The sequence below is a fragment of the Oncorhynchus nerka genome, linkage group LG26 (genome assembly GCF_034236695.1).
Source record: "Oncorhynchus nerka isolate Pitt River linkage group LG26, Oner_Uvic_2.0, whole genome shotgun sequence".
Taxonomy (NCBI): domain Eukaryota; kingdom Metazoa; phylum Chordata; class Actinopteri; order Salmoniformes; family Salmonidae; genus Oncorhynchus; species Oncorhynchus nerka.
This window is the reverse complement of record NC_088421.1, coordinates 56,288,583-56,313,739: the sequence shown is the minus strand read 5'-3', so window position 1 is coordinate 56,313,739 and position 25,157 is coordinate 56,288,583. Positions and strand designations below refer to the sequence as shown.

Here is a 25,157-nt window from a genome sequence, read left to right as displayed (position 1 = left end):
GAAACTGATTTAGCAACCACTGGTCCTCACTAGACTGGTGCCCTGCATGCCTATTATTTCATAAAGGTCCTGTGTCAAGGTCCTCACAATTATAGGAAGACAAGTGTGTCCAGTGTTTGTGTGTGTATATGTGTGTGTCTAGTGTGTATGTGTGTGTTTATGTGTAAAGTGTGGACGTAAGTGCCCAGTGTGTATGTCTCCAGTGTGTGTTTGTGTGTCCTGTGTGTGTGTGTGTGTGTGTGTGTGTGTGTGTGTGTGTGTGTGTGTGTGTGTGTTTGTCCCTGTGTGTGTGTGTGTGTGTGTGTGTTTGTCCTGTGTGTGTGTGTGTGTTTTCGTGTCTTTACTATCATTAAATTGAAGACTTAGTTTTTATCAAAAGATTCTCTGTAATTAGTATTACGCTATTAAACTGAATAATCATGTAACTGTAATTAACTTGAGAAGTCGGGCACCAGGAAAGTATTCAGATTACAAAGTTAAAATTCCCAATATAAACTTTCAGATATTTTCATATCTGATCAATAGTCTTCGAATTAATGAATTATTTACTTTACCTCACGTTAGTCTCATTCCAAACGTCGTAAATAGTTGGTTATCTGCACAAACTCACTATGAGTCATCCATACATCAATTGACTATGAATCATCAATTGTCTTAAATCATTTGTTTATTAATAACTAAGTAATTCACAGAAATGCATAAACAAACAGTAAATATGGTTCCATGAAATGAGAATGTGCAAAACTATGGCGGCTTGGGACTAAACTAGTGGGCTGGCATGGCGGCTTGGTGGACAAAAGGGAAAAGGGAAGTGATAGGAGAATGTGCCCTAGTGGGCTAAACCGGCATGGCGGCCCTGAGAATGTGACTGGAAATGGCGGCTTGGTGGACAAAGGGTGGGGGTCAGCTGAGAAGTCACTACAGAGTGATAATTATCACAATTAAAATGCTAATCCTTTACACATGTTAGGGAATACCCCCCTGAAATGGACAAAAATGAATGGGAAGTCATTGGCACTGGACAAACCATATACACGGTGTCCAATACCACTCTATTCGGCGCCGTTTCATGTAAAGTTGATTGCAAATGCCATATGGCAAATGCCAGTTGTAACACTTTAAAAATCCAACAGGTGGCGGCGGACTCCACCATGGTTTTTCATATTGCAAATGCAACACAAGTCAACATCCAAAAGCAAAAAAATTTCAAAAACTTATCACCCCAAAAAGTGCTTTCTGGACCCGTTTTTGAAATTCTTTCGATTTTTTGGTCAATTACACATGTGTAAGAACTGTATGAATATACTTTTGTCTAATTTTATCATCATAATTTTATTTATTTATTTATTTATTTTTTGACTTGTGCATAAGGCATATGTTTTCTAAATTTGGAATATGATTTCATAGGAAGTCAAGAGGATTAAGGTTAAAAGTGCTTTCTGGACCGCTTTTTTGAAATTCTTTCGAATTTTGTGTCGATTACACATATAAGAACTGTATCAACATACTTTAGTCGTATTTTATTATCATATGTTTTTTTTATTGTTTTTTTACTTGTGCATAAGGCATATGTTTTGTCCATTTGCAATATGATTTCATAGGAAGTCGAAAATGTGAACTTTAAAAAAAAAAAACTTATCACGCTCGTAAAAAGTGCTTTCTGGACCGTTTTTCAAAATTGTTTGATTTTATGTCAATTAATCATGTGTTGTTATCATAATTTTTTAAACTTGTGCATTAAGAATATGATTTGTCCATTTGCAATATGATTTCATAGGAAGTGAAAAGTCAAAGTCAAAAGTCACTTTTCTGGGGGCCAAATGCCATAAGAAATTTGACATGCTCAAAAATCCTGCAGTCATGCAAAATTGACTGGCCTGATGAACTCGGGATGGCCGGGCAGTGATAGTTGTTCCTTTCCATCACTCGTTGTGTTGATTTCATCATGTCCATTTGGTGATGTTGTTTTCACTATAGAATCATATTGCAAATGCACGTGCATTTGCAATATGTTTCAATGGGCATTTACCATCACGAATTTGGCATGCTCAAAAATCCTGCAAAAATGCTAAATTGACTGGCTTGATGAACACAGGATGGCCGGCCATTGATAGTGGGTCTTCTCCATCGCTCATTGTGTTGATTTCATTATGTCCATTTGTTTATGTTTTCTCACTTTTGCAAAGTCACTGTGCATTTGCAATAGGGTTCAATGGGCATTTACCATCATGAATTTGTCATGCTATAAAAATCCTGCAGGAATGTGAAATTGACTGGCCCGATGAACTCGGGATGGCTGGGCAGTGATTCTGGTTCATCTCAATCGCTCGTTAGGGTTGATTTCAGAATGTCACTTTGGTGATGGTACCTCACTGTTTAAACATATTGCAAATGGACAAGAGTCACCAGCAAGTCACTGTCCATCAGTCAATTAGATATCATTCTGACACCAAACTGATACAAACTGACACCAAACCCACTTTTTCCAACTCGTTTAGTAGCCAACTATCACATACTTCAGAGCTGGCCCAAAATTCACAACGCCTTCGGTTCAAACCATAAAAAAAACGTAAAACACATAGTTACGTTCTAGCTGCGGGTCCATTTCTGATGTTATGTGTAGGCCTAGCTGAGGCGTCCCCGAATCCCAAGTTTCGGCTTGATAGGTCATTTGGTGCCCGAGCAAGACCCTAATTGGTGCTGAAAATCCACTTTTTCCATAACTTGCTATGGGGTCCTTGAATGAGCTATCGGACAAACGTTGGGGTCTGTCTATATGGGCCGAGACGGTCGCAATGCACCTAGTCTTGCGACTCTGGGACATTTCTAAATGTCGTCATTTTCGTGATGCAAAAATGAATTGAAGTCATTGCAAATGTACGAGGCTGTTTTCGGTCCGAGAACCTTCTAGAGCCATGTAACTCACCACGCACTATCGACCTGAGGTCTAGAACAGGATTCTAAAGTTTCGGAACTCTAGGTCTGACGGTTCTTTAAAAGTTCCAACAAGGTTAACCTCTTGCTCCTACTTGAGACGCTTGCGTCCCATCTAGAGCTCTGGAAATGCAAATGCGCTACGCTAAATGCTAATAGTATTAGTTAAAACTCAAACGTTCATTAAAATACACATGCAGGGTATTGAATTAAAGCTACACTCGTTGTGAATCCAGGCAACCAGTCAGATTTTTAAAATGCTTTTCGGCAAAAGCATGAGAAGCTATTATCTGATAGCATATGTAACACCACAAAAGACCCGCAGGGGACGTAAACAAAATAATTAGCATATTCGGCGCTACACAAACCGCACAATAAAATAGAAAACATTCATTACCTTTGACCATCTTCTTTGTTGGCACTCCTAGATGTCCCATAATCACTATTGGGTCTTTTTTCGATTAAATCGGTCCATATATAGCCTAGATATCGTTATATGTAGACTGTGTGATCAAGGAAAAAAAACAGCGTTTCATAACGTAACGTCATTTTTTAAAATTCAAAAAGTAGGCGATAAACTTTCACAAAACACTTGAAATACTTTTGTAATGCAACTTTAGGTATTAGTAAACGTTAATAAGCGATCAAATTAATCACAAGACGAAGTATATTCTATAGCTGTCCGTCTGGAAAAATGTCCGGCTAGAAACTCAACCAAAATATCCGGTCCTAGACCTGAAGAACTGCGCTACCTTGCATGTGTTTGACCAAGAAACAAATCGTAGGCAAATGACAAGACTCCAGACACCGTGTGGAAGCTGTAGGTACTGCAACCTCAGCCTCATTAATTGTGGTTCACCTTTATCAATGGGTTCAAGTCGCGCAGCAATATATTTTTCCATTTTCAGTGATCAGTTTTTCCTGCGCTTTCCGATGAAACGCACGTTATGTTATAGCCACAGCAGTGATTTAACCAGTTTTTTTGAGTTTTTCCTAGCCACCGTGCTTTTACACCTGCATTGTTTGCTGTTTGGGGTTTTAGGCTGGGTTTCTGTACAGCACTTTGAGATATCAGCTGATGTACGAAGGGCTATATAAATGAATTTGATTTGATTTGATAGACCTGTTTTTACCCACCAATCAACACACAGAGAAATAAACAAAACCTTATAATTTAATAGAGATATTGGTGATTTTATAAACTAAATCTGATCAAAATTATATTTTGTCAATGAAATGAATGAATGTATTGTGTACTAATCAAATATATTAAACATGTCGTTAAATTTGTAGTGTAGACCTTTTCACTGTGCAAATATTATATGTTCATTATGTTCTGACCCACCGACTTTAACTCAGAAAACAATTGTCCCGAAGCCAAACCTAGTTGACGAACCCTGTTTTATAGTATTCCATGGCCTTTACTGGCCAACTGCTGTTATGGTTATGATATACTATGGTGTTGTGTCACTAGACTTTGACCAGATATTATTGCATCCAAAGATCAACTGTACCTAGAACATAGATACAGAGACACTTGTCATCAGGAAGGTTCTCTCTCAGCACAACGGAAAATATCTCAATGACTTGACATGTTCTGGTTGTGAATTCAGGCTACAAGGTAAGAATATTCCCAGGGATTATTGTAAAGTGTGTAGAGAAATTCAATGTCTGGTGTTATTTTAGTATAGTGAATGACAGTAAAACACTCAGATGTAACAGTCCATTTCACCTGGGACAGCTACGTGACAGTTCAATCATACAAAATGGCGCTAACTGGGTGTAGTCAAGTCACATTCAATAACATGTTGTTCATATAGCTAACTGGGTGTAGTCAAGTCACATTCAATAACATGTTGTTCATATAGCTAACTGGGTGGAGTCAAGTCACATTCAATAACATGTTGTTCATATAGCTAACTGGGTGTAGTCAAGTCACATTCAATAACATGTTGTTCATATAGCTAACTGGGTGTAGTCAAGTCATATTCAATAACATGTTGTTCATATAGCTAACTGGGTGTAGTCAAGGCACATTCAATAACATGTTGTTCATATAGCTAACTGGGTGTAGTCAAGTCACATTCAATAACATGTTGTTCATATAGCTAACTGGGTGTAGTCAAGTCACATTCAATAACATGTTGTTCATATAGCTAACTGGGTGTAGTCAAGTCACATTCAATAACATGTTGTTCATATAGCTAACTGGGTGTAGTCAAGTCACATTCAATAACATGTTGTTCATATAGCTAACTGGGTGTAGTCAAGTCACATTCAATAACATGTTGTTCATATAGCTAACTGGGTGTAGTCAAGTCACATTCAATAACATGTTGTTCATATAGCTAACTGGGTGTAGTCAAGTCACATTCAATAACATGTTGTTCATTTAGCTAACTGGGCGTAGTCAAGTCACATTCAATAACATGTTGTTCATATAGCTAACTGGGTGTAGTCAAGTCACATTCAATAACATGTTGTTCATATATTCGTATATTGAGGTTATTTTACAATTTGTATATTTTTTATGTATCAGTTGTAAGTCGTCTTTCAGAATATCAGAACATTTGTTGTTTTCTAAATTCCAATGAGCTCCTGCTTCCTGTGTAATTTGGTATTAAACCACTGAACAGACTTTTCTTAACATTAATATTATGAACTGAATTCAGTAACAGCATCATAATATCATACCTGTTGAACAAACTAGACTAATATTATATATTATATTGTTATTATTATTATATTATTATATATTATATTATTATGGAAAAAAGGTGAAAAATATAAATCACGACTACATTTTCATGTGATGCATTAAATCACCTGACTGTTTGGATGTGTCTGTTAGTAAATGTTTTATTTCTAAGAGATAATGAATAAATGAGAATAATTGACCTTCAAGAATTACTGTGTTAACCACAACCAACATGTTGGATCTCTGTTTAGTTGTCACTGTGTTAACCACAACCAACATGCTGGATCTCTGTTTAGTTGTCACTGTGTTAACCACAACCAACATGTTGCATCTCTGTTTAGTTGTCACTGTGTTAACCACAACCAACATGTTGGATCTCTGTTTAGTTGTCACTGTGTTAACCACAACCAACATGTTGGATCTCTGTTTAGGGGACAGTTCTCTAAAATGAGTCTCTCTGGAGCGAGAAAGAAGGGGGGCCCTGCCTCTAAAATGAGACTCTCTGGGGAGAGAGAGGAAGGGGGCCCTGCCTCTAAAATGAGTCTCTCTGGAGCGAGAAAGAAGGGGGGCCCTGCCTCTAAAATGAGACTTTCTGGGGAACATGACACCAAAGCTAAGAGGTGAGATTACAATGTTGTTTGTTTCTAAAACGTGTTTCCACAATTTTTTACCATTTGTTATTTATCAGACAGTATTGCTCAGGGGAACCTTGTCTGTAAAATATTGTTGTTCTAAGATTTTAATTCATAGTTTTTGTGTATGAATTTTTGTTTTTCAAAACGCTATATAGCTGTAATGGAATGTTTGTATCCTGTATATTAGACTCTGATATGTGGTTGTCTCACCAGCAAACGCACACACACACACACACACACACACACTACACACACACACACACTACACACACACTACACACACACCTCTATAAAATTTTAGCATGACACAGACCTTTAGCCTCTTAATTATGATCTAATATGTTGGCAGCAAAACTTTATAGTTTTATTCTGATCGTTGTTACAAGCTGAATTCTGACAATATATCCGTTATATCAACACACTCTTCACTCCTGTTGAAACCAGAAAGGGTTTTATCTTCCTACAATATACAGAACCACTAAAGTTCTATATAGAACCCTTTATAGGAGGTTAGGAAGTGTCTGAGTATACAGTATATATAGAATATATATAGAACCCTTTATAGGAGGTTAGGAAGTGTCTGAGTATACAGTATATATAGAATATATATAGAACCCTTTATAGGAGGTTAGAAGTGTCTGAGTATACAGTATATATAGACTATATATAGAACCCTTTATAGGAGGTTAGGAAGTGTCTGAGTATACAGTATATATAGAATATATATAGAACCCTTTATAGGAGGTTAGGAAGTGTCTGAGTATACAGTATATATAGAATATATATAGAACCCTTTATAGGAGGTTAGGAAGTGTCTGAGTATACAGTATATATAGACTATATATAGAACCCTTTATAGGAGGTTAGGAAGTGTCTGAGTATACAGTATATATAGAATATATATAGAACCCTTTATAGGAGGTTAGGAAGTGTCTGAGTATACAGTATATATAGAATATATATAGAACCCTTTATAGGAGGTTAGGAAGTGTCTGAGTATACAGTATATATAGACTATATATAGAACCCTTTATAGGAGGTTAGGAAGTGTCTGAGTATACAGTATATATAGAATATATATAGAACCCTTTATAGGAGGTTAGGAAGTGTCTGAGTATACAGTATATATAGAATATATATAGAACCCTTTATAGGAGGTTAGGAAGTGTCTGAGTATACAGTATATATAGAATATATATAGAACCCTTTATAGGAGGTTAGGAAGTGTCTGAGTATACAGTATATATAGACTATATATAGAACCCTTTATAGGAGGTTAGGAAGTGTCTGAGTATACAGTATATATAGAATATATATAGAACCCTTTATAGGAGGTTAGGAAGGGTCTGAGTATACAGTATATATAGAATATATATAGAACCCTTTATAGGAGGTTAGGAAGTGTCTGAGTATACAGTATATATAGAATATATATAGAACCCTTTATAGGAGGTTAGGAAGTGTCTGAGTATACAGTATATATAGAATATATATAGAACCCTTTATAGGAGGTTAGGAAGTGTCTGAGTATACAGTATATATAGAATATATATAGAACCCTTTATAGGAGGTTAGCCTGTCTGAGTATAGAGTATATATTTAACCCTTTATAGGGCTCTTTGGTCAGAACTCTAGAGGTTCTTCTTCCCTGAATTGATCTTCATTATATCCAAACACACTGGTGGTCAGGGAGGCATCTCTTTGTTTGAATGATGGTCCACGTCAACTCTGGCATTACAATACATACATTACAATACAATACAATACAATACAACGTTGACCATTAGTTACAGCAAACAACAAACATGTCTCTTCTGCTCCGTTCTTAACCCCTCCTCTCTTCACTAGATGGACGGTAACTTTAGTGTTTAACCCCTCCTCTCTTCACTAGATGGACGGTAACTTTAGTGTTTAACCCCTCCTCTCTTCACTAGATGGACGGTAACTTTAGTGTTTAACCCCTCCTCTCTTCACTAGATGGACGGTAACTTTAGTGTTTAACCCCTCCTCTCTTCACTAGATGGACGGTAACTTTAGTGTTTAACCCCTCTGTGTCCAAGGACCAAACTTTTGAATATTATTTTCGGTGCACCTCAAGTAGGCTGGAAACATGACATTTACAACAACGTTTTTTTCTGATAACTAGTTCATTGCATCCGCCATGGAGCCCAGTTTCATAACATTACGTTATGTTATATAGTAATCGCTACAAAACAGGCCTTATTTTAGGTCATTCTTCTTCCTGCCAGCTCCTATTAGTTCTATTGAGCTCCGTGGAATCAACTCACCTTCTGAACGTTCTATTCCCAGCTCATTGTTCTGCGTCACAATGGCAGCTTCACTATTGTATCAATGACACCTGCCGGCATTAAGCTTGAACTCTGACGTCAGGTTACTTATTATCAACAGGGTTACAGTGTAACGGTTTTCTTGTGGTGAAGGAGAGGCGGACCAAAATGCAGCTTTCTATTCATGGTTCTTTAATAAAGCAAAACTAGACATGAACAGACTAACAAAAACAATAAACGTGAGAAAACCGAAACAGCCCTATCTGGTGCAAACACAGAGACAGGAACAATCACCCACAAAACCCAACACCAAACAGGCTACTAAATATGGTTCCCAATCAGAGACAATGACTAACACCTGCCTCTGATTGAGAACCATCTCAGGCCAAACATAGAACTAGACAAACTAGACATGTAACATCGAATGCCCACTCAGATCATATCCTGACCAACCAACACATAGAAACATACAAAGCAAACTATGGTCAGGGTGTGACATACAGCTTCTTAGTGAGTGTGATCACTGTTCGTCTGGATACACGTTGTGGTGACCCACAGTCAGTTCTGGGACCTGTTGCACAAAACTAGGATAAGGGATTAAGCCAGGATATCTTGGTGATCCTGGCTCAATTGATCCGTAATCCGGTTGCACTAAAGATGGATAGGGGGCAGGAGGATATGTTATGGTATAAATTACCATGGAGATTTATTCTGTGGAGCTAGCCTGCTCCAGACCAGGCTAAATTCCAGGATCTATTTAATCTCATCCCTAATGTCAGTCAGCAGTCACCACAAATGGAAACCAATAGTTATTTCACTGCTCACTATACATTGTTATCACATATAACTAGACCCACTGTTATTATTTAAACGTTTGTGATCATTAATTTCAATGATTTTGGATAAAAAAATGATTTTTAGATGATGTTGCTATCATTAGATAATTTACAGTTTCCCATAGACTATAAGGCTATATATAAAATGATAGAATATTAGGGCCACAGAGGGAAAAAAACACAAGTCATAATATTGTAACCAGTTGTTTTAAAGGAGGACAGTTGTTAAAATGACAGATGTGGGGCATTTCGTGAAATTGTACTTCAGTATGGTTTCATAAACAAAGACATGCTGATGTGCCAGAATATTAAGTATCACATTGTCATAAGTATCAAAACTGTAAAAACAATATGTAGCTTTTCTGCAGAAAGAACCAGCCTCATAAATTTATGACTTTATCCTTTTTCTTCAGTGTGGCCCTAGTACTCTGTCATATAAACAAATACACATTCCATATGAATATAAAAACACAATGTGTAACATTATGTTCCTTTATTGAATAAGGACAAAACAAAGCAGGTAAACCATCAGCTCCTTTCGAAACTGAAGTCACAGTGACTCTACAAGATGGAAAGCACAGAATCCAAGCATATTATACAAAATGATACATACACATTCAAAGGTCTGTATATAACACACCCTGCATGTCTGCACACTAAAATAAATGCAGGACAAATCCATACACATCAACTGAACAGACAAATGAATGGATGCAGTAGCCTCCCTGCAGCCTTGTATTACACACAGTATACCGCACAAACATCATAAGAGGCCAAATTCGTCAAAAAACGAACCCAAAAAAAACCAAATTCCTCTGCCACCGCAGGACATATTTAACCAAAATTCAAAGCACACATACTAACTAAAATAATTCAACACATATTGGTCCCTCAGCAGCCGACCACTGTCGTCATCAGGGAAGATTGCCGGATTGTCCCAGTCCATGGCTGGTGGCACTCTGGGGGCCCTCTCCTTCCTCAGGCAGGGCACATTGTGGAGGACAGCACAAGCCACAGTAATATCACATGCCCTAACAGGGCTGACCCTTAATTTGTGAAGGCAGTGAAAGCGTGCCTTCAGGAGGCCAATGGTCATTTCAACTCTGGCCCTGGTCCTGGCATGGGCATGGTTGTAGGCCTGCTGTGCTTCCTGGGGGTCTGTGAAAGGTGTCAGGAGAAAAGGCTGGCAGCCATACCCCCTGTCTCCCAGCAACACACCAGAGAATTCACCTGTCAACACAAAATCTCATCATTACTACCTCATAAACACAGTGATATTCTTGACACAGCCATGATGGTTATAAATAGGGGTTGTGTGGCTTACCTTGTGATAGGCACTGATAGATTTCAGAGGCCCGAAAGATTCTGGAGTCATGGACTGAGCCAGGCCATTTTGCCACAACATTGCTGATCACACAGTCAGCATTGCAGACCATCTGAAATCATAAGATGAGGAATATTACACCAATCAATGCACATCACTGGCAATGCAGAGTGTTCGTCAATGGACAATATCAAAAAGTTATGTTCACCTGAACATTAATGCTGTGAAAGGATTTCCTATTCACAAAATCGGCCTCATGGGCACCTGAGGGGGCTTTTATCCTTATGTGTGTGCAGTCCACTGCACCAATGACATTGGGGAAACCTGTCACACAAAGTAATGAGTATCCTACTATGTGTTAACAGTTGTCCTGTAATTTGTAGATCCTCTTACCTGCAATCCTATAGAACTCCTCTTTGATGTCACAGAGTCTTCTGTGGCCAGGGAAGGAGATGAAGACATCTGCTAATGCTTTGATAGCCAGACACACACTCCTTATTGTGCGGCAAATTGTGGCCTTGTTCAGCTGTTCTGCATCCCCCACTGAGTACAGGAAGGCTCCACTAGCAAAAAAGCGCAAGGCCACACAAACCATTTGCTCCACACTCAGTGCATGGCTCCGTGCAGTGCGGTGCTTAATCCTGGGACCCAGTAGTCTGCATAGATACCTGATGCCATCTGCAGAAAACCTGTATCTTTCATATAGATGGTCATCAGGGAAGGCCAGTGGGTCCAACCGGTCCCTGAAGACCCTTTCTCGCCTGAAGGCTCTCCTCAGCACAAGTGCTTCTTCATCCACCACATCTCGCACGAATGGGCATGCCATTGTCAGAGCAGAAAGGAACACACAATTTTGGGCCTTCATATAGGCTAGTGGCCACACCTGGTGCTGGGGGTGGGCAAAAGAGGGCGATGCCTTATAACGATGACTTGGTTGTACTGATTGCTGGGAAAATAAAAAAACCTTAGAAAGATGCCACCGTCCTGTGTGCTCACAATAAGAGCTCATATGTCATGGCTCACTTGACTTTACGAGAATATACCTAATTTTTATTTTGAGCTGTGTCATCTTCTTGGAGCTGGGGAGGAAAGAAAATAATGATTAATACATTTGTGTTACAGTTAGCATACAGTGTACATTGAAGGCATATCTCACCTCCCTCTCAAGTTTTTTTATTTCAAGGTCCAGTTTCCTAATTGTCCTCTTTTTTATTTCGGACTCCAGTGCAAGATTTTCCATCTTTTTCTTCTTGTACTGAATGTCTATGTCTGCCAGTTCTATTTGGCGCCGGAGGTGGTTGCCATACAACTTTCTGATAGCTTGTGAGCTCTGTGAACACAATACAATTAGCGCAGCTGGAATTTGGCAGGATGTGGTGTCCTTTTATTAATACGCACTATGTTGCCAGGCTGGTTTTCCCACTGTATAGCATCTGGGTCCTGTAAAAGAAATTCGATTTTTGATTTTGATGAGGACTCCTCACCATTGTAGAGTAAATAGTACTTTCACAGTCTTAACATGATACCTCATGCCTTCTGGAATCCAGAGAGATGGTCTCCTCCTCATCATCGTCTCCATCATGTGCTGTTGCACTGGGGCCTTCACCCTATCACATTTAATCGGATTCATATTGAAGCTAGTAGACAAGACATGCCAGGCCTACAGTATGCCTTTGATGGAGTACTCACTGGATCAGCATCGTCTGGTGCTTGTGCTGGTGGCTCTAACAGGAACACAGTGCTGCCAGGCACTGCAAGGCAATAGGTAAACCAAAGTCAGACAGTCCAAATTGATTCAATATGAATGTGGTTGTATCCCATGTACATTTACATTTACATTTAAGTCATTTAGCAGACTCTCTTATCCAGAGCGACTTACAAATTGGTGCTTTCACCTTATGTAGAGATGGAAGGACATACCTTGAATGAAGCGGGTGGCATCTTGGGAGGAACCTATGCTCGTCTCTTTCCCCCCAGGGATCCCCTCTAAGACGGGCCTGCCTTTATTTAGCTCCAAGGCCATGTCCTCTGCTGGGGTAAGGTCAGCCTTTGGTGACCCACCACCCGTGCCTTGTCTGTGGGTATTCTTTTTCACTGCTAAAACAGTACAGACAATGTGTGAGCAGGCACCTTCTGGGTACAATATATGCTTGTGCTTTGTTAAATATTAGTCAGGGACCATACCATTCTGCAGAATGTTCTTGTATTTGATTTTGACCTGCTGCCATGTCCGTTTTGGCCCGTTCATGTTTAATCTACACACACACACATTTAATGGAGTCACACTGCAAAAATTACTTGGTATTTTTGTCTTGTTTTCAGTAAAAATATCAAAAAATGTATCATAGCTTTATACAGTGTGATGGAGTTACTTTACACAATTTCACTCATATCTGCAGTGCATTTCAATTAAAAATTTAACCGTTTCATAATTACAGTACAACTGCATTTTTGGAGATGTGAATTAAATATTTGAATTGTAATTGTGATGTTTCAGCGGAGCGGTGAGTGTGTAATTGTGCACTACTTACGCATTCAGGCGGTCTGCAATACTTTGCCACGCTTTTTCTCTTTGCTTTATCACTGTGGCGGTGTTGCCTTTCTTCTTAATTATATCTTTTACCTCCTCGTATGCCTCCATGAGGATTTGTGCTTCCGACGGGGAAAAGTACGCGGCTCTAGTTGCCATGGTAAATCAGTTAATCTGTGATCTGTGGCGGGGTCTATTTGAGTGAGCCGTGAGCGCGCACCTATCCAGGATTGGTTTCACCTGGCTTAATGAATCCGTGTCTGCTCATCCTGGCTTGGTCTTTGTGCAACCAATTAAGCCTGGACGCACATGTTTTGGCTTCATTGAGCTCAGCTGAGTCATTTATCCCGGATGTCTTAATTCTACTTTTGTGCAACAGGCCCCTGGTCATGGTTTACCATATTTGTTTTCAGAAAAAGGTATACCACCTAACTAAATCGCATGTCCCTGTCCTCTTTTTCAAGACGTGGCCGATTTAAACAGCCAGAAGACATTTTTTAAATGAAGAAATAACACTTTTTTTTTGATGACTTGTGTCTAAATGGCTGCTGAGTTATGTAGTACCCACAGAAGGCCACAGGGAGGAGCAAGAGAGCTATAAACCCATACTGTTTTTACCTTTTAATTTGACCTTTATTTAACCAGGCAAGTCAGTTAAGAACACATTCTTATTTTCAATGACTGCCTGGGAACAGTGGGTTAACTGCCTGTTCAGGGGCAGAATGACAGATTTGTACCTTGTCAGCTTGGGGGTTTGAACTCGCAACCTTCTGGTTACTAGACCAACGCATCACTTATAGGCTACGCTGCCGCCCCACACTTTAAAAATCCTGAACCTAACAATCAAATCAAATATATTTATAAAGCCCTTTTTACATCAGCATCTAACCCTACGTATTACCTATTTTAGCATTAACCTTAACCCAAATTATTTTAGAAACTGTTTTAGTAATAATATTAGGTTAGTAAATACCATTATAGTACTAAATAGCATTTTGATTATTTTGTTCATCAAAACCTGTCTCAGCATCTTGCTGTTTTTGTTTTGTTATTTTATTATATTTATTATTGCAAGGCAGAACACTTGATCAACAAGCCACATCTGTTTTATTTTTCAAATGTGGTTTGAACTGTGTGACCAAGTAACTTCTATGTGAAAGTCTAGCAATGGGCGTGTGATAGGTGGTGCAGGTTAGAGATCTAAGGAATTAACCAGAAAAATACACTTTATTTCTCAGCTGCCCCACCAATGTCTGTAGGTGAATTAATAACTTTTAATTGCAAAATGTCCAATAGATGGCAGCATATGACCACGAAGCATCACTTATAGGCTACAAGCAGCAATATGATTGACATAAAATAGCATGCAACCACAGACTATATGTCCCATGATTTTCTAAAATGGTCTCTCATTACTTTAGTTAGCTGTATATCTCCTATTAGGGCTGTGTTGCTTTTGGGAGAGAAAAACAAGTGACTATAGCAGGTATTGAATCCCAGGTAAATAATCACTAGTCAAAACCTCAACCTTAGTATAGATTCATTATAAAAATCACCTTAATATCTGATATTGTTTATAAACAACCTCAGAATAGAAAAGACAGAGTGGGACTTCCAGCCCGTCAATAAATGACATCATGCAGCCCAGCAGTTAGCAAATAGCACATTTTACACATGGATTCAAACCAGCCACCTTTAGGCCACAGGTCCAACTCCTTAGCCACTGGGTGAAAACCTGAGTTAATCTTGGGGAATAAGCCTGATACATGGTATCACTTGTTATTCATAATTATTACACATAAATCATTGCCAAAAGCACAAGACATATATTATTAATGGATTGATCATATCAAATATCAAAACATTATTTTTATCTGCTCCAAAACAATTACATGTTGTGCAGAAACCACTGACTCACTGCATTATTCTATAGTATTATCAAGACACCTGCTGTTAACTCTTAACTACTTAGGACACCTGCTGTTAACTCTTAACTACTTAGGACACCTGCTGTTAACTCTTAACTACTTAGGACACTACTTAGGACACCTGCTGTTAACTCTTAACTACTTAGGACACCTGCTGTTAACTCTAACTACTTAGGACACCTGCTGTTAACTCTTAACTACTTAGGACACCTGCTGTTAACTCTTAACTACTTAGGACACCTGCTGTTAACTCTTAACTACTTAGGACACCTGCTGTTAACTCTTAACTACTTAGGACACCTGCTGTTAACTCATAACTACTTAGGACACCTGCTGTTAACTCTTAACTACTTAGGACACCTGCTGTTAACTCATAACTACTTAGGACAGCTCACGAGGTGTCATAAATTTCTGCCAACTAGGTGGGACTAGAGACTTCATAAATAGCTTTAATTTATACCCATAAGTGTAAAATGTCTTTATTCTCAGCACTTATACGACCAATTTTCTCCTCTGAGACACTTTGGCGATATGGACCCAGATCTCAAAATATTGTTATAAAAAAACATAGAATGTTTGTTTTACATAATAATAAATAATTCATATTACTAATGTAACCCACTGTAAAGACTGGGTTTAGGTTATTGTGTTGCACTGCTCATGTCCGCGTTCTGGAACTGTCCGCGTCCCCGTACAGAACCGTCCGCGTCCCCGTACAGAACTGTCCGCGTCCGTCGTTCGTTGTGGAGCCAAGGATATTGTCCGGTTACGCGCAGAGTGGACTGAGGTGATCTTGGGGAATAACGACGGTGTTTGTTACAGTGTTGAGACACCGAAGTTTACTGTTCAATTTGCTTTTTTCTTTACGGTCAGGGACAGTATGAGTGTAGCCAGATCCTTTTCACTCTCTATCCTTGTTTCAATTTGTGTTTCACCGGATTCATCATCGAGACGAGGGACGAACGACCTGCTAACTAACCAAGCTAAGCTCGACCAGCAGCATCCTAGTTATCCTAACCAGTACAGCTCGGTCCTAGTTATCCTAGTTAGCTAGTCGGTACAGCTCGGTAAGTTAGCTAGCTACTCTACCAGCAGCATCCTAGTTATCCTAGCTAGTCGGTACAGCTCGGTAAATTAGCTAGCTACTCTACCAGCAGCATCCTAGTTATCCTAGCTAGTCGGTACAGCTCGGTAAGTTAGCTAGCTACTCTACCAGCAGCATCCTAGTTACCATAGCTACCACTACATCATCACCGGCTGTCTGCATTTCTTGTGGACCGATGGAGCTCCCCGGTTGTTTCTTCCACCTGTTAAATCCCGGTGAGGCTTCTCCCTCTCTCGTTGACGGATGCTGGCTACCTCTGTCCGGTTCTCCTCTCTTCACTAGATGGACGGTAACTTTAGTGTTTAACCCGTCTGTGTCCAAGGACCGAACTTTTGAATATTATTTTCAGGGCGCCTCAATAGCAGGTATTGAACCCCGGGTAAATAATCACTAGTCAGAACCTCAACCTCAGTATACATTCATTATAAAAATCATCTTAATATCTGATATTGTGAGTAAACAACCTCGAGAGTGCGTCTTCCAGCCCTCCAATAAATCACATCATTCAAACCCTCCCGGTTAGTAAATGTACCTCAACATGCCCCCGGAGAAGGCAGAGTAACGACACCAGCCTTTTAGCGGGGCTGACAGACTGACTACAACGGTCGCGTCGCTAAATGAATTTCGTCATTTTAAATGACACACTGCTCGCGCGCGTTAACGTCTGTAAGTCAGTTCTATTTGTGACGCAGAATGAAGCGATAAATAGCTTTTTGGAATGAAACTCTTCTTATGTTTCCCCATCTGAGCTCAGAGTAGATGAGAGATGTAATGTTTGTCTCTGTTGTGTTGAAGTCCAATCAAGCAGGAGAGACCAGCCTCCCCTGTTCCCAGCTGTGTGTCCATGAAGAGTGACCAGTCTATGGGTCCTCCTATAACCTTTAGAGAGGGAGACTTTTCTACTGAACAAAGGTAAGAAGAACTCATGGGTCCTGGTCAGTGAGTTAAACAACACTGTCTCTAGTCATTTCTTCCCATTTTCCTCATTTATTTTGTCCCATTTTCCCATTTATTGTTGTTGTTTTCATAATCCATAGGCTAATCAAACAATATTAAACAAACACAACATTGACTCAGTACTGGTTCTCCTTATAGCCTCATTATTACCTCAACTACCTGGTACCCTGCACATTGACTCAGTACTGGTAGTCCTTATAGTCTCATTATTACCTCAACTACCTGGTACCCTGCACATTGACTCAGTACTGGTTCTCCTTATAGTCTCATTATTACCTCAACTACCTGGTGCCCTGCACATTGACTCAGTACTGGTACTCCTTATAGTCTCATTATTACCTCAACTACCTGGTACCCTGCACATTGACTCAGTACTGGTACTCCTTATAGTCTCATTATTACCTCAACTACCTGGTACCCTGCACATTGACTCAGTACTGGTTCTTATAGTCTCATTATTACCTCAACTACCTGGTACCCTGCACATTGACTCAGTACTGGTACTCCTTATAGCCTCATTATTACCTCAACTATTTGAGTAGTGACAAATGACTATACATGGTTTCGGAAAAAAACATGATTATTTGTCAACTCTGAAATGAAGACATCAAGTGATTTTAAACAAATACATATCTGTCATTGAACAACCCCATGATTAGATAGGGACAACCCCATGATTAGATAGTGAACAACCCCATGATTAGATAGTGAACAACCCCATGATTAGATAGTGAACAACCCCATGATTAGATAGTGAACAACCCCATGATTAGATAGTGAACAACCCCATGATTAGATAGTGAACAACCCCATGATTAGATAGTGAACAACCCCATGATTAGATAGTCCTCAACAACCCCATGATTAGATAGTGAACAACCCCATGATTAGATAGTGAACAACCCCATGATTAGATAGTGAACAACCCCATGATTAGATAGTGAACAACCCCATGATTAGATAGTGAACAACCCCATGATTAGATAGTGAACAACCAGTATGATTAGATAGTGAACAACCCCATTGATTAGATAGTGAACAACCCCATGATTAGATAGTGAACAACCCCATGATTAGATAGTGAACAACCCCATGATTAGATAGTGAACAACCCCATGATTAGATAGTGAACAACCCCATGATTAGATAGTGAACAACCCCATGATTAGATAGTGAACAACCCCATGATTAGATAGTGAACAACCCCATGATTAGATAGTGAACAACCCCATGATTAGATAGTGAACAACCCCATGATTAGATAGTGAACAACCCCATGATTAGATAGTGAACAACCCCATGATTAGATAGTTACCCCATGATTAGATAGTGAACAACCCCATGATTAGATAGTGAACAACCCCATGATTAGATAGTGAACAACCCCATGATTAGATAGTGAACAACCCCATGATTAGATAGTGAACAACCCCATGATTAGATAGTGAACAACCCCATGATTAGATAGTGAACAACCCCATGATTAGATAGTGAACAACCCCATGATTAGATAGTGAACAACCCCATGATTAGATAGTGAACAACCCCCATGATTAGATAGTGAACAACCCCATGATTAGATAGTGAACAACCCCATGATTAGATAGTGAACAACCCCATGATTAGATAGTGAACAACCCCATGATTAGATTAGATTAGATAGTGAACAACCCCATGATTAGATAGTGAACAACCCCATGATTAGATAGTGAACAACCCCATGATTAGATAGTGAACAACCCCATGATTAGATAGTGAACAACCCCATGATTAGATAGTGAACAACCCCATGATTAGATAGTGAACAACCCCATGATTAGATAGTGAACAACCCCATTGATTAGATTAGTGAACAACCCCATGATTAGATAGTGAACAACCCCATGATTAGATAGTGAACAACCCCATGATTAGATAGTGAACAACCCCATGATTAGATAGTGAACAACCCCATGATTAGATAGATGAACAACCCCATGATTAGATAGTGAACAACCCCATGATTAGATAGTGAACAACCCCATGATTAGATAGTGAACAACCCCATGATTAGATAGTGAACAACCCCATGATTAGATAGTGAACAACCCCATGATTAGATAGTGAACAACCCCATGATTTAGAACAACCCCATGATTAGTAGTGAACAACCCCATGATTAGATAGTGAACAACCCCATGATTAGATAGTGAACAACCCCATGATTAGATAGTGAACAACCCCATGATTAGATAGTGAACAACCCCATGCCATGATTAGATAGTGAACAATCCCATGATTAGATAGTGAACAACCCCATGATTAGATAGTGAACAATCCCATGATTAGATAGTGAACAACCCCATGATTAGATAGTGAACAATCCCCATGATTAGATAGAAAAAAACACACCAATCTCTTTCAGAAATGCTTTGAACAATAAAAGCTAATTTACTAACATTTCTGAAAAGTGATATATAGTGTTTTGGAATGAAACTCTTATGTTTCCCCATCTGAGCTCAGAGTAGATGAGAGATGTAATGTTTGTCTCTGTTGTGTTGAAGACCAATCAAGCAGGAGAGACCAGCCTCCCCTGTTCCCAGCTGTGTGTCCATGAAGAGTGACTGGTCTATGGAACCTCCTATAGTGTTTAGAGAGGGAGACTTTTCTACTGAACAAAGGTAAGAAGAACTCATGGGTCCTGGTCAGTGAGTTAAACAACACTGTCTCTAGTCATTTCTCCTCCCATTTTCCCATTTATTGTTGTTGTTTTCATAATCCATATGCTAATCCTTTTGTCCATTTTCATAGTCCTAAAACAATATTAAACAAACACAACATTCCCTCCTGTGTGTGTGTGTGTGTGTGTGTGTGTGTGTGTGTGTGTGTGTGTGTGTGTGTGTACTCCCTGGATGAGGAGATGTAATCTCATGTTTTGTCCACAGAAACCAACAGGAGAGATCAGAGTCAGAGATTCTCAGTGGTCAGTCTTCCCAGAGTCATCAAACAGACCTGGCCTCCATATTCAGTGTATGTGGTCCTGTTATGTACATTTGTTTTTGTTTACCTCAAGTAAAGTTGATCTGTCAATCATTCATTAATGTGTTAATGAGAAAGCATTTATTCTCTTGCTTAACTTATTTACTTTATTTATTTCAGATGCTTGAAGAGAAAATTATGACATTTGTGAAGAACGAGCTGAAGATGTTCAAGAGGATTCTTAGTCCAGAACTCCCAGAAGGCTTTGAGAGTCAGAAGCAGGATAAGGAAGTGGTGGATGCTGAAGATGAGAAGCAGGAGAGCAGTGCCAGAGAGGGGGCTCTGAAGATCACACTGCACATCCTGAGGAAAATGAACCAGAAGGAGCTTGCTGACACACTGGAGAAATGTAAGATCTGTCTGCCTCATGTTGAATGATGTTTTATAACATTTAAAAGCTGTAGCTAAAGTACAGCTAAAGTAGCTGTGTAACTCAATGATATTGTAGCAGCCTTAACACAACACCTAGTGACCTCATCAAGTAGCAGCAGGGATGTGTTGTGGTGATTCATTTAGAGAGAGAACATTAATAATACCATCAATAATACCAATAATAATATAATCAGTCACACCAGTCTGTAATGCATTATGAAAACATTTACACATTTATACAGTCAGTTAAGAGAATAAATTATTATAATGTAAAACTTTATAACAGTCCTACAATACTGTAGACATTAAAACAGACGTAATATTAATATCCTCTGTGTTATTTCTAGATTCAGATGAGCTTGCTGTGATTTGCCAACGTGAACTCAAATCTAATCTAAAGAAGAAGTTTCAATGTGTATTTGAGGGGATCGCTAAACAAGGAAACCCAACACTTCTCAATAAGATCTACACAGAGCTCTACATCACAGAGGGTGGAACAGGAGAGGTCAATAATGAACATGAGCTGAGACAGATTGAGACAACAACCAGGAAACAAGCAAGACCAGAGACTGCAATCAAATGTAACGACATCTTCAAACCCTTAACTGGACAAGACAAACCTATCAGAACTGTGCTGACAAAGGGAGTCGCTGGCATTGGAAAAACAGTCTCTGTGCAGAAGTTCATTCTGGACTGGGCTGAAGGAAAAGCAAATCAGGATGTCCAATTTGTATTTTCATTCCCTTTTCGGGAGCTGAATTTGATGAAAGAGGACAAACACACTTTCATTGAACTTCTTAATCACTTCTCAATGGAAACCAAACAATCAAGAATCTCCAACTACAACAAGTACAAAGTTCTGTTCATCTTTGATGGTCTGGATGAGTGCCGACTGCCCCTAGACTTCCAGAAGAACAAGATCTGTTGGGACGTCACAGAGTCAACCTCAGTGGATGTTCTGCTGACAAATCTCATCAAGGGAAATCTGCTTCCCTCTGCTCTCCTCTGGATAACTACCCGACCTGCAGCAGCCAATAAGATCCCTTCAGGGTGTGTTGACCAGGTGACAGAGGTACGAGGGTTCAATGACCCACAGAAGGAGGAGTACTTCAGGAAGAGATTCAGTGATGAGGACCTGGCCAGCAGAATCATCTCACACATAAAGACATCAAGGAGCCTCCACATCATGTGCCACATTCCAGTCTTCTGTTGGATTTCTGCAACAGTCCTTGAACACATGCTGAAACATAAGAGAGAAGAGATGCCCAAGACTCTGACTGAGATGTACACACACCTTGTGGAGTTTCATACCAAACAGAAGAATGAAAAGTATCTTGGGAAAGAAGAGACAGGTCCACACTGGAATAAAGAGAGCATTCTGTCACTGGGAAAACTGGCTTTTCAACAGCTTGTGAAGGGCAATCTGATTTTCTATGAAGAAGACCTGAAAGAGGCTGGCATTGATGTTAATGAAGCCTCAGTGTACTCAGGATTGTGCACACAGCTCTTTAAAGAGGAATGTGGGCTGTACCAGGACAAGGTGTACTGCTTTGTTCATCTGAGCATTCAGGAGTTTCTGGCTGCTGTATATGTGTTCCTCTCATTCATCAACAACAATGAGAATCTAATGGACAAACTGCAAACAACGTCCAGGAACTTTTCTGTGAGCCTAAAGTCTGAAGTTACTGTCTACAAGAGTGCTGTGGATAAAGCCTTACAAAGTGAGACGGGAAACCTGGACCTTTTCCTCCGCTTCCTTCTGGGCCTCTCACTGGAGTCCAATCAGAAGCACTTACGAGGTCTACTGACAAAGACAAGAAGCAGCTCACAGAGCCATGAAGAAACAGTCAAGTACATCAAGGAGAAGATCGGGAGATCTCTCTCCAGAGAGGAGCATCAATCTGTTCCACTGTCTGAATGAACTGAATGACCATTCTCTAGTGGAGGAGATCCAAAGATACCTGAGATCAGGAAGTCTCTCAAAACCCAACCTGTCACCTGCACAGTGGTCAGCTCTGGTCTTTGTGTTGCTGACTTCAGAAAAGGAGCTGGATGTGTTTGACCTGAAGAAATACTCCAGATCAGAGGAAGGTCTTCTGAGGCTGCTGCCAGTGGTCAAAGCCTCCAGAGCTGTTCTGTGAGTAAATAAAATGACATTTAAGAACTAATCATCAGGAAGAAATATTCATTATAAAATATGTATTATAATATGTATATATATTATATTGAAAAACATATTGAATAAATTCATTGATTTTCACATTAGTATAACAATATGACCATACAATTCTAGGAAACGGAAGATGAATCTATATGTTGTTTGAGAGAATAAACCAAATGCATCTGCCATTGTCCTTCTACACTACTGGTGTTAAATTAACAGTGTGTTTGTGAAGTCATGATGATCTCTTTGTCAGGCTGTCAGGCTGTGGAGTCACAGAGGAAGGCTGTGCTTCTCTGGTCTCAGCTCTGGAGTCAAACCCCTCACACCTGAGAGAGCTGGACCTGAGTAACAATGACCTGAAGGATTCAGGAGTGAAGCTGCTCTCTGCTGGACTGGGGAATCCCCACTGTAAACTGGAGACTCTGAGGTCAGTATTATCAGATATGAAAGCACTTTATGTATGTAGTTCTCCCATTTGAAAAGTCGTAATTATTCGGTTATATTCACTTATAGTGTATTAAAGTAGTCATAAGTTTAGTATTTGGTCCCATATTCCATGCCTGCAGTGATTACATCAAGCTTGTGATTCTACTAACTTGTTGAATTAATTTGCAGTTTGTCTTGGTTGTGTTTTGGATGTTTTTCCTAATAGAAACTGAATGGTGAATAATGTCCTGTCATTTTGGAGTCACTTCACTTGTATTGTCAGTAAGAATAGAAGATGTTTCTGAACACTTCTACATTCATGTGGATGCTACCATGATTATGAATTAATCGTGAATGATGATGAATGAGAAAGTTACTGAGGTACAAAGATCATACCCCCTCTGTTATTGGTAATGGTGAGCATGTTTTGTTGTAGGTTAGCATGTTTTGTTGTAGCCTCTGTTATTGGTAATGGTGAGAGGTTAGCATAGCATGTTCTGTATTGGTAATGGTGACATTGGTAGCCTCTAATGGTGAGAGGTTAGCATGTTTTGTTGTAGTCTCTGTTATTGGTAATGGTGAGAGGTTAGCATGTTTTGTTATTTGTAGCCTCTGTTATTGGTAATGGTGAGAGGTTAGCATGTTTTGTTGTAGTCTCTGTTATTGGTAATGGTGAGAGGTTAGCACCATTTTCTCTGTTATTTAAAACAGGTTAGTACCAAAAACACAGCCTCTGTTATTGGTAATGGTGAGAGGTTAGCATGTTTTGTTGTAGCCTCTGTTATTGGTACATGGTTAGGTTACTATATGTGAATTGTTGTCAGTCTCTGTTGATTGTCTTCAAATGGGAGAGACTAGACCACATAAAGTGTTTTCATTTCTGACTTATTGGTAATGGTGAAACATTAAGCATGTATTAAAATACCTCTGTTAATTAATGGTGACATTATAAACTGTCACCTCATATGAAACATTTGATCTGAAATCCAAAATGCTGGAGTATAGAGCCACATTTATTTACAGTGCAGGCTGAGGTCAAAGTTAATGGGAAAGTGAAATATTTTAATATAACCTGTCTGTCATTGTATTTCTTCTGTGTTTCAGACTCACTGTCTGTAAACTCACAGACACATCCTGTGAAGTGTTGGCCTCAGTTCTCAGTTCAAACCCCTCACACCTGAGAGAGCTGGACCTGAGTAACAATGACCTGAAGGATTCAGGAGTGAAGCTGCTCTCTGCTGGACTGGGGAATCCCCACTGTAAACTGGAGACTCTGAGGTCAGTATTCCTGTAGTTGGTCAACAAGTGATAACTGTTCACCAGATCCACATGTGTTTTCAGACACACATAGTCCACACCATATGTGTTTGGACAGTGAAGCTTACAGTTTTACATTTGGTGCTATGCACAAGCATTTTGGACTACTCTTTGAGACAGAATGTTTCAAATTGGGAGACAGTACAGAATGTCACCTTTTATTTAAAGGTATTTTCATACATATATGGTTATATTTTACTGTTTATAAATGAAAGCACTTTATGTATCTAGTTCTCCCATTTTCAAAAAAGTGATAATATTTTGGATGTGTTTGAGGTCAGTATAATATATATTGTGGACTGTATACTCAATACAATCTAAATCTGATACCTCACTGTCTAAATAGATATGGTGTGGACTGTATACTCAATACAATCTAAATCTGATACCTCACTGTCTAAATAGATATGGTGTGGACTGTATACTCAATACAATCTAAATCTGATACCTCACTGTCTAAATAGATATGGTGTGGACTGTATTTCAATACAATCTAAATCTGATACCTCACTGTCTAAATAGATATAAACACTGATACTCAATTTTTAAACTGATCTCACTGTCTAAATAGATATGGTGTGGACTGTATACTCAATACAATCTAAATCTGATAGACCTCACTGTC

General features: G+C 39.3%; 2 protein-coding genes and 1 long non-coding RNA gene across 3 annotated transcripts in view; 1 reads left to right on the top strand and 2 right to left on the bottom strand.

The window, feature by feature from the left end:
• Window positions 1-4,238: 4,238 nt before the first annotated feature.
• Window positions 4,239-25,157, top strand: part of LOC135564929 (NLR family CARD domain-containing protein 3-like) — a 37,705-nt gene continuing 16,786 nt past the window's right edge. Inside the window, exons 1-7 of the mRNA XM_065011010.1 lie at window positions 4,239-4,555; window positions 6,064-6,252; window positions 17,074-17,190; window positions 19,779-19,895; window positions 20,160-20,244; window positions 20,374-20,602; window positions 20,973-22,346. Of these exons, the coding sequence (XP_064867082.1) occupies window positions 6,080-6,252; window positions 17,074-17,190; window positions 19,779-19,895; window positions 20,160-20,244; window positions 20,374-20,602; window positions 20,973-22,346 (2,095 nt within the window). The 5' untranslated portion in view covers window positions 4,239-4,555; window positions 6,064-6,079. The remainder of the gene's footprint in view (window positions 4,556-6,063; window positions 6,253-17,073; window positions 17,191-19,778; window positions 19,896-20,159; window positions 20,245-20,373; window positions 20,603-20,972; window positions 22,347-25,157) is intronic.
• Window positions 9,849-10,848, bottom strand: LOC135564964 (uncharacterized). Its single transcript, XR_010461300.1, has 2 exons — window positions 10,716-10,848; window positions 9,849-10,621 (listed from the first exon to the last, which is right to left on the bottom strand). It is a non-coding gene; the product is annotated as an uncharacterized LOC135564964 (long non-coding RNA).
• Window positions 11,708-13,654, bottom strand: LOC135564848 (uncharacterized). The gene is made up of 7 exons (XM_065010912.1): window positions 12,900-13,654; window positions 12,636-12,812; window positions 12,405-12,466; window positions 12,242-12,322; window positions 12,114-12,155; window positions 11,872-12,045; window positions 11,708-11,794 (listed from the first exon to the last, which is right to left on the bottom strand). Exons 1-7 carry the CDS (start codon window positions 12,961-12,963, stop codon window positions 11,759-11,761), a joined length of 636 nt encoding a protein of 211 aa, XP_064866984.1. The 5' UTR covers window positions 12,964-13,654; the 3' UTR covers window positions 11,708-11,758.

Bases quoted from the DNA above. Each gene is read 5' to 3' on its own strand.
- LOC135564848 (XM_065010912.1), bottom strand. From the start codon at position 12,963: ATGAACGGGCCAAAACGGACATGGCAGCAGGTCAAAATCAAATACAAG. The intron at 12,813-12,899 runs GTATGGTCCCTG...GTACTGTTTTAG, and splicing joins CAAGAACATTCTGCAGAATG to CAGTGAAAAAGAATACCCAC. The intron at 12,156-12,241 runs GTATCATGTTAA...TTTCTTTTACAG, and splicing joins TGGATTCCAGAAGGCATGAG to GACCCAGATGCTATACAGTG.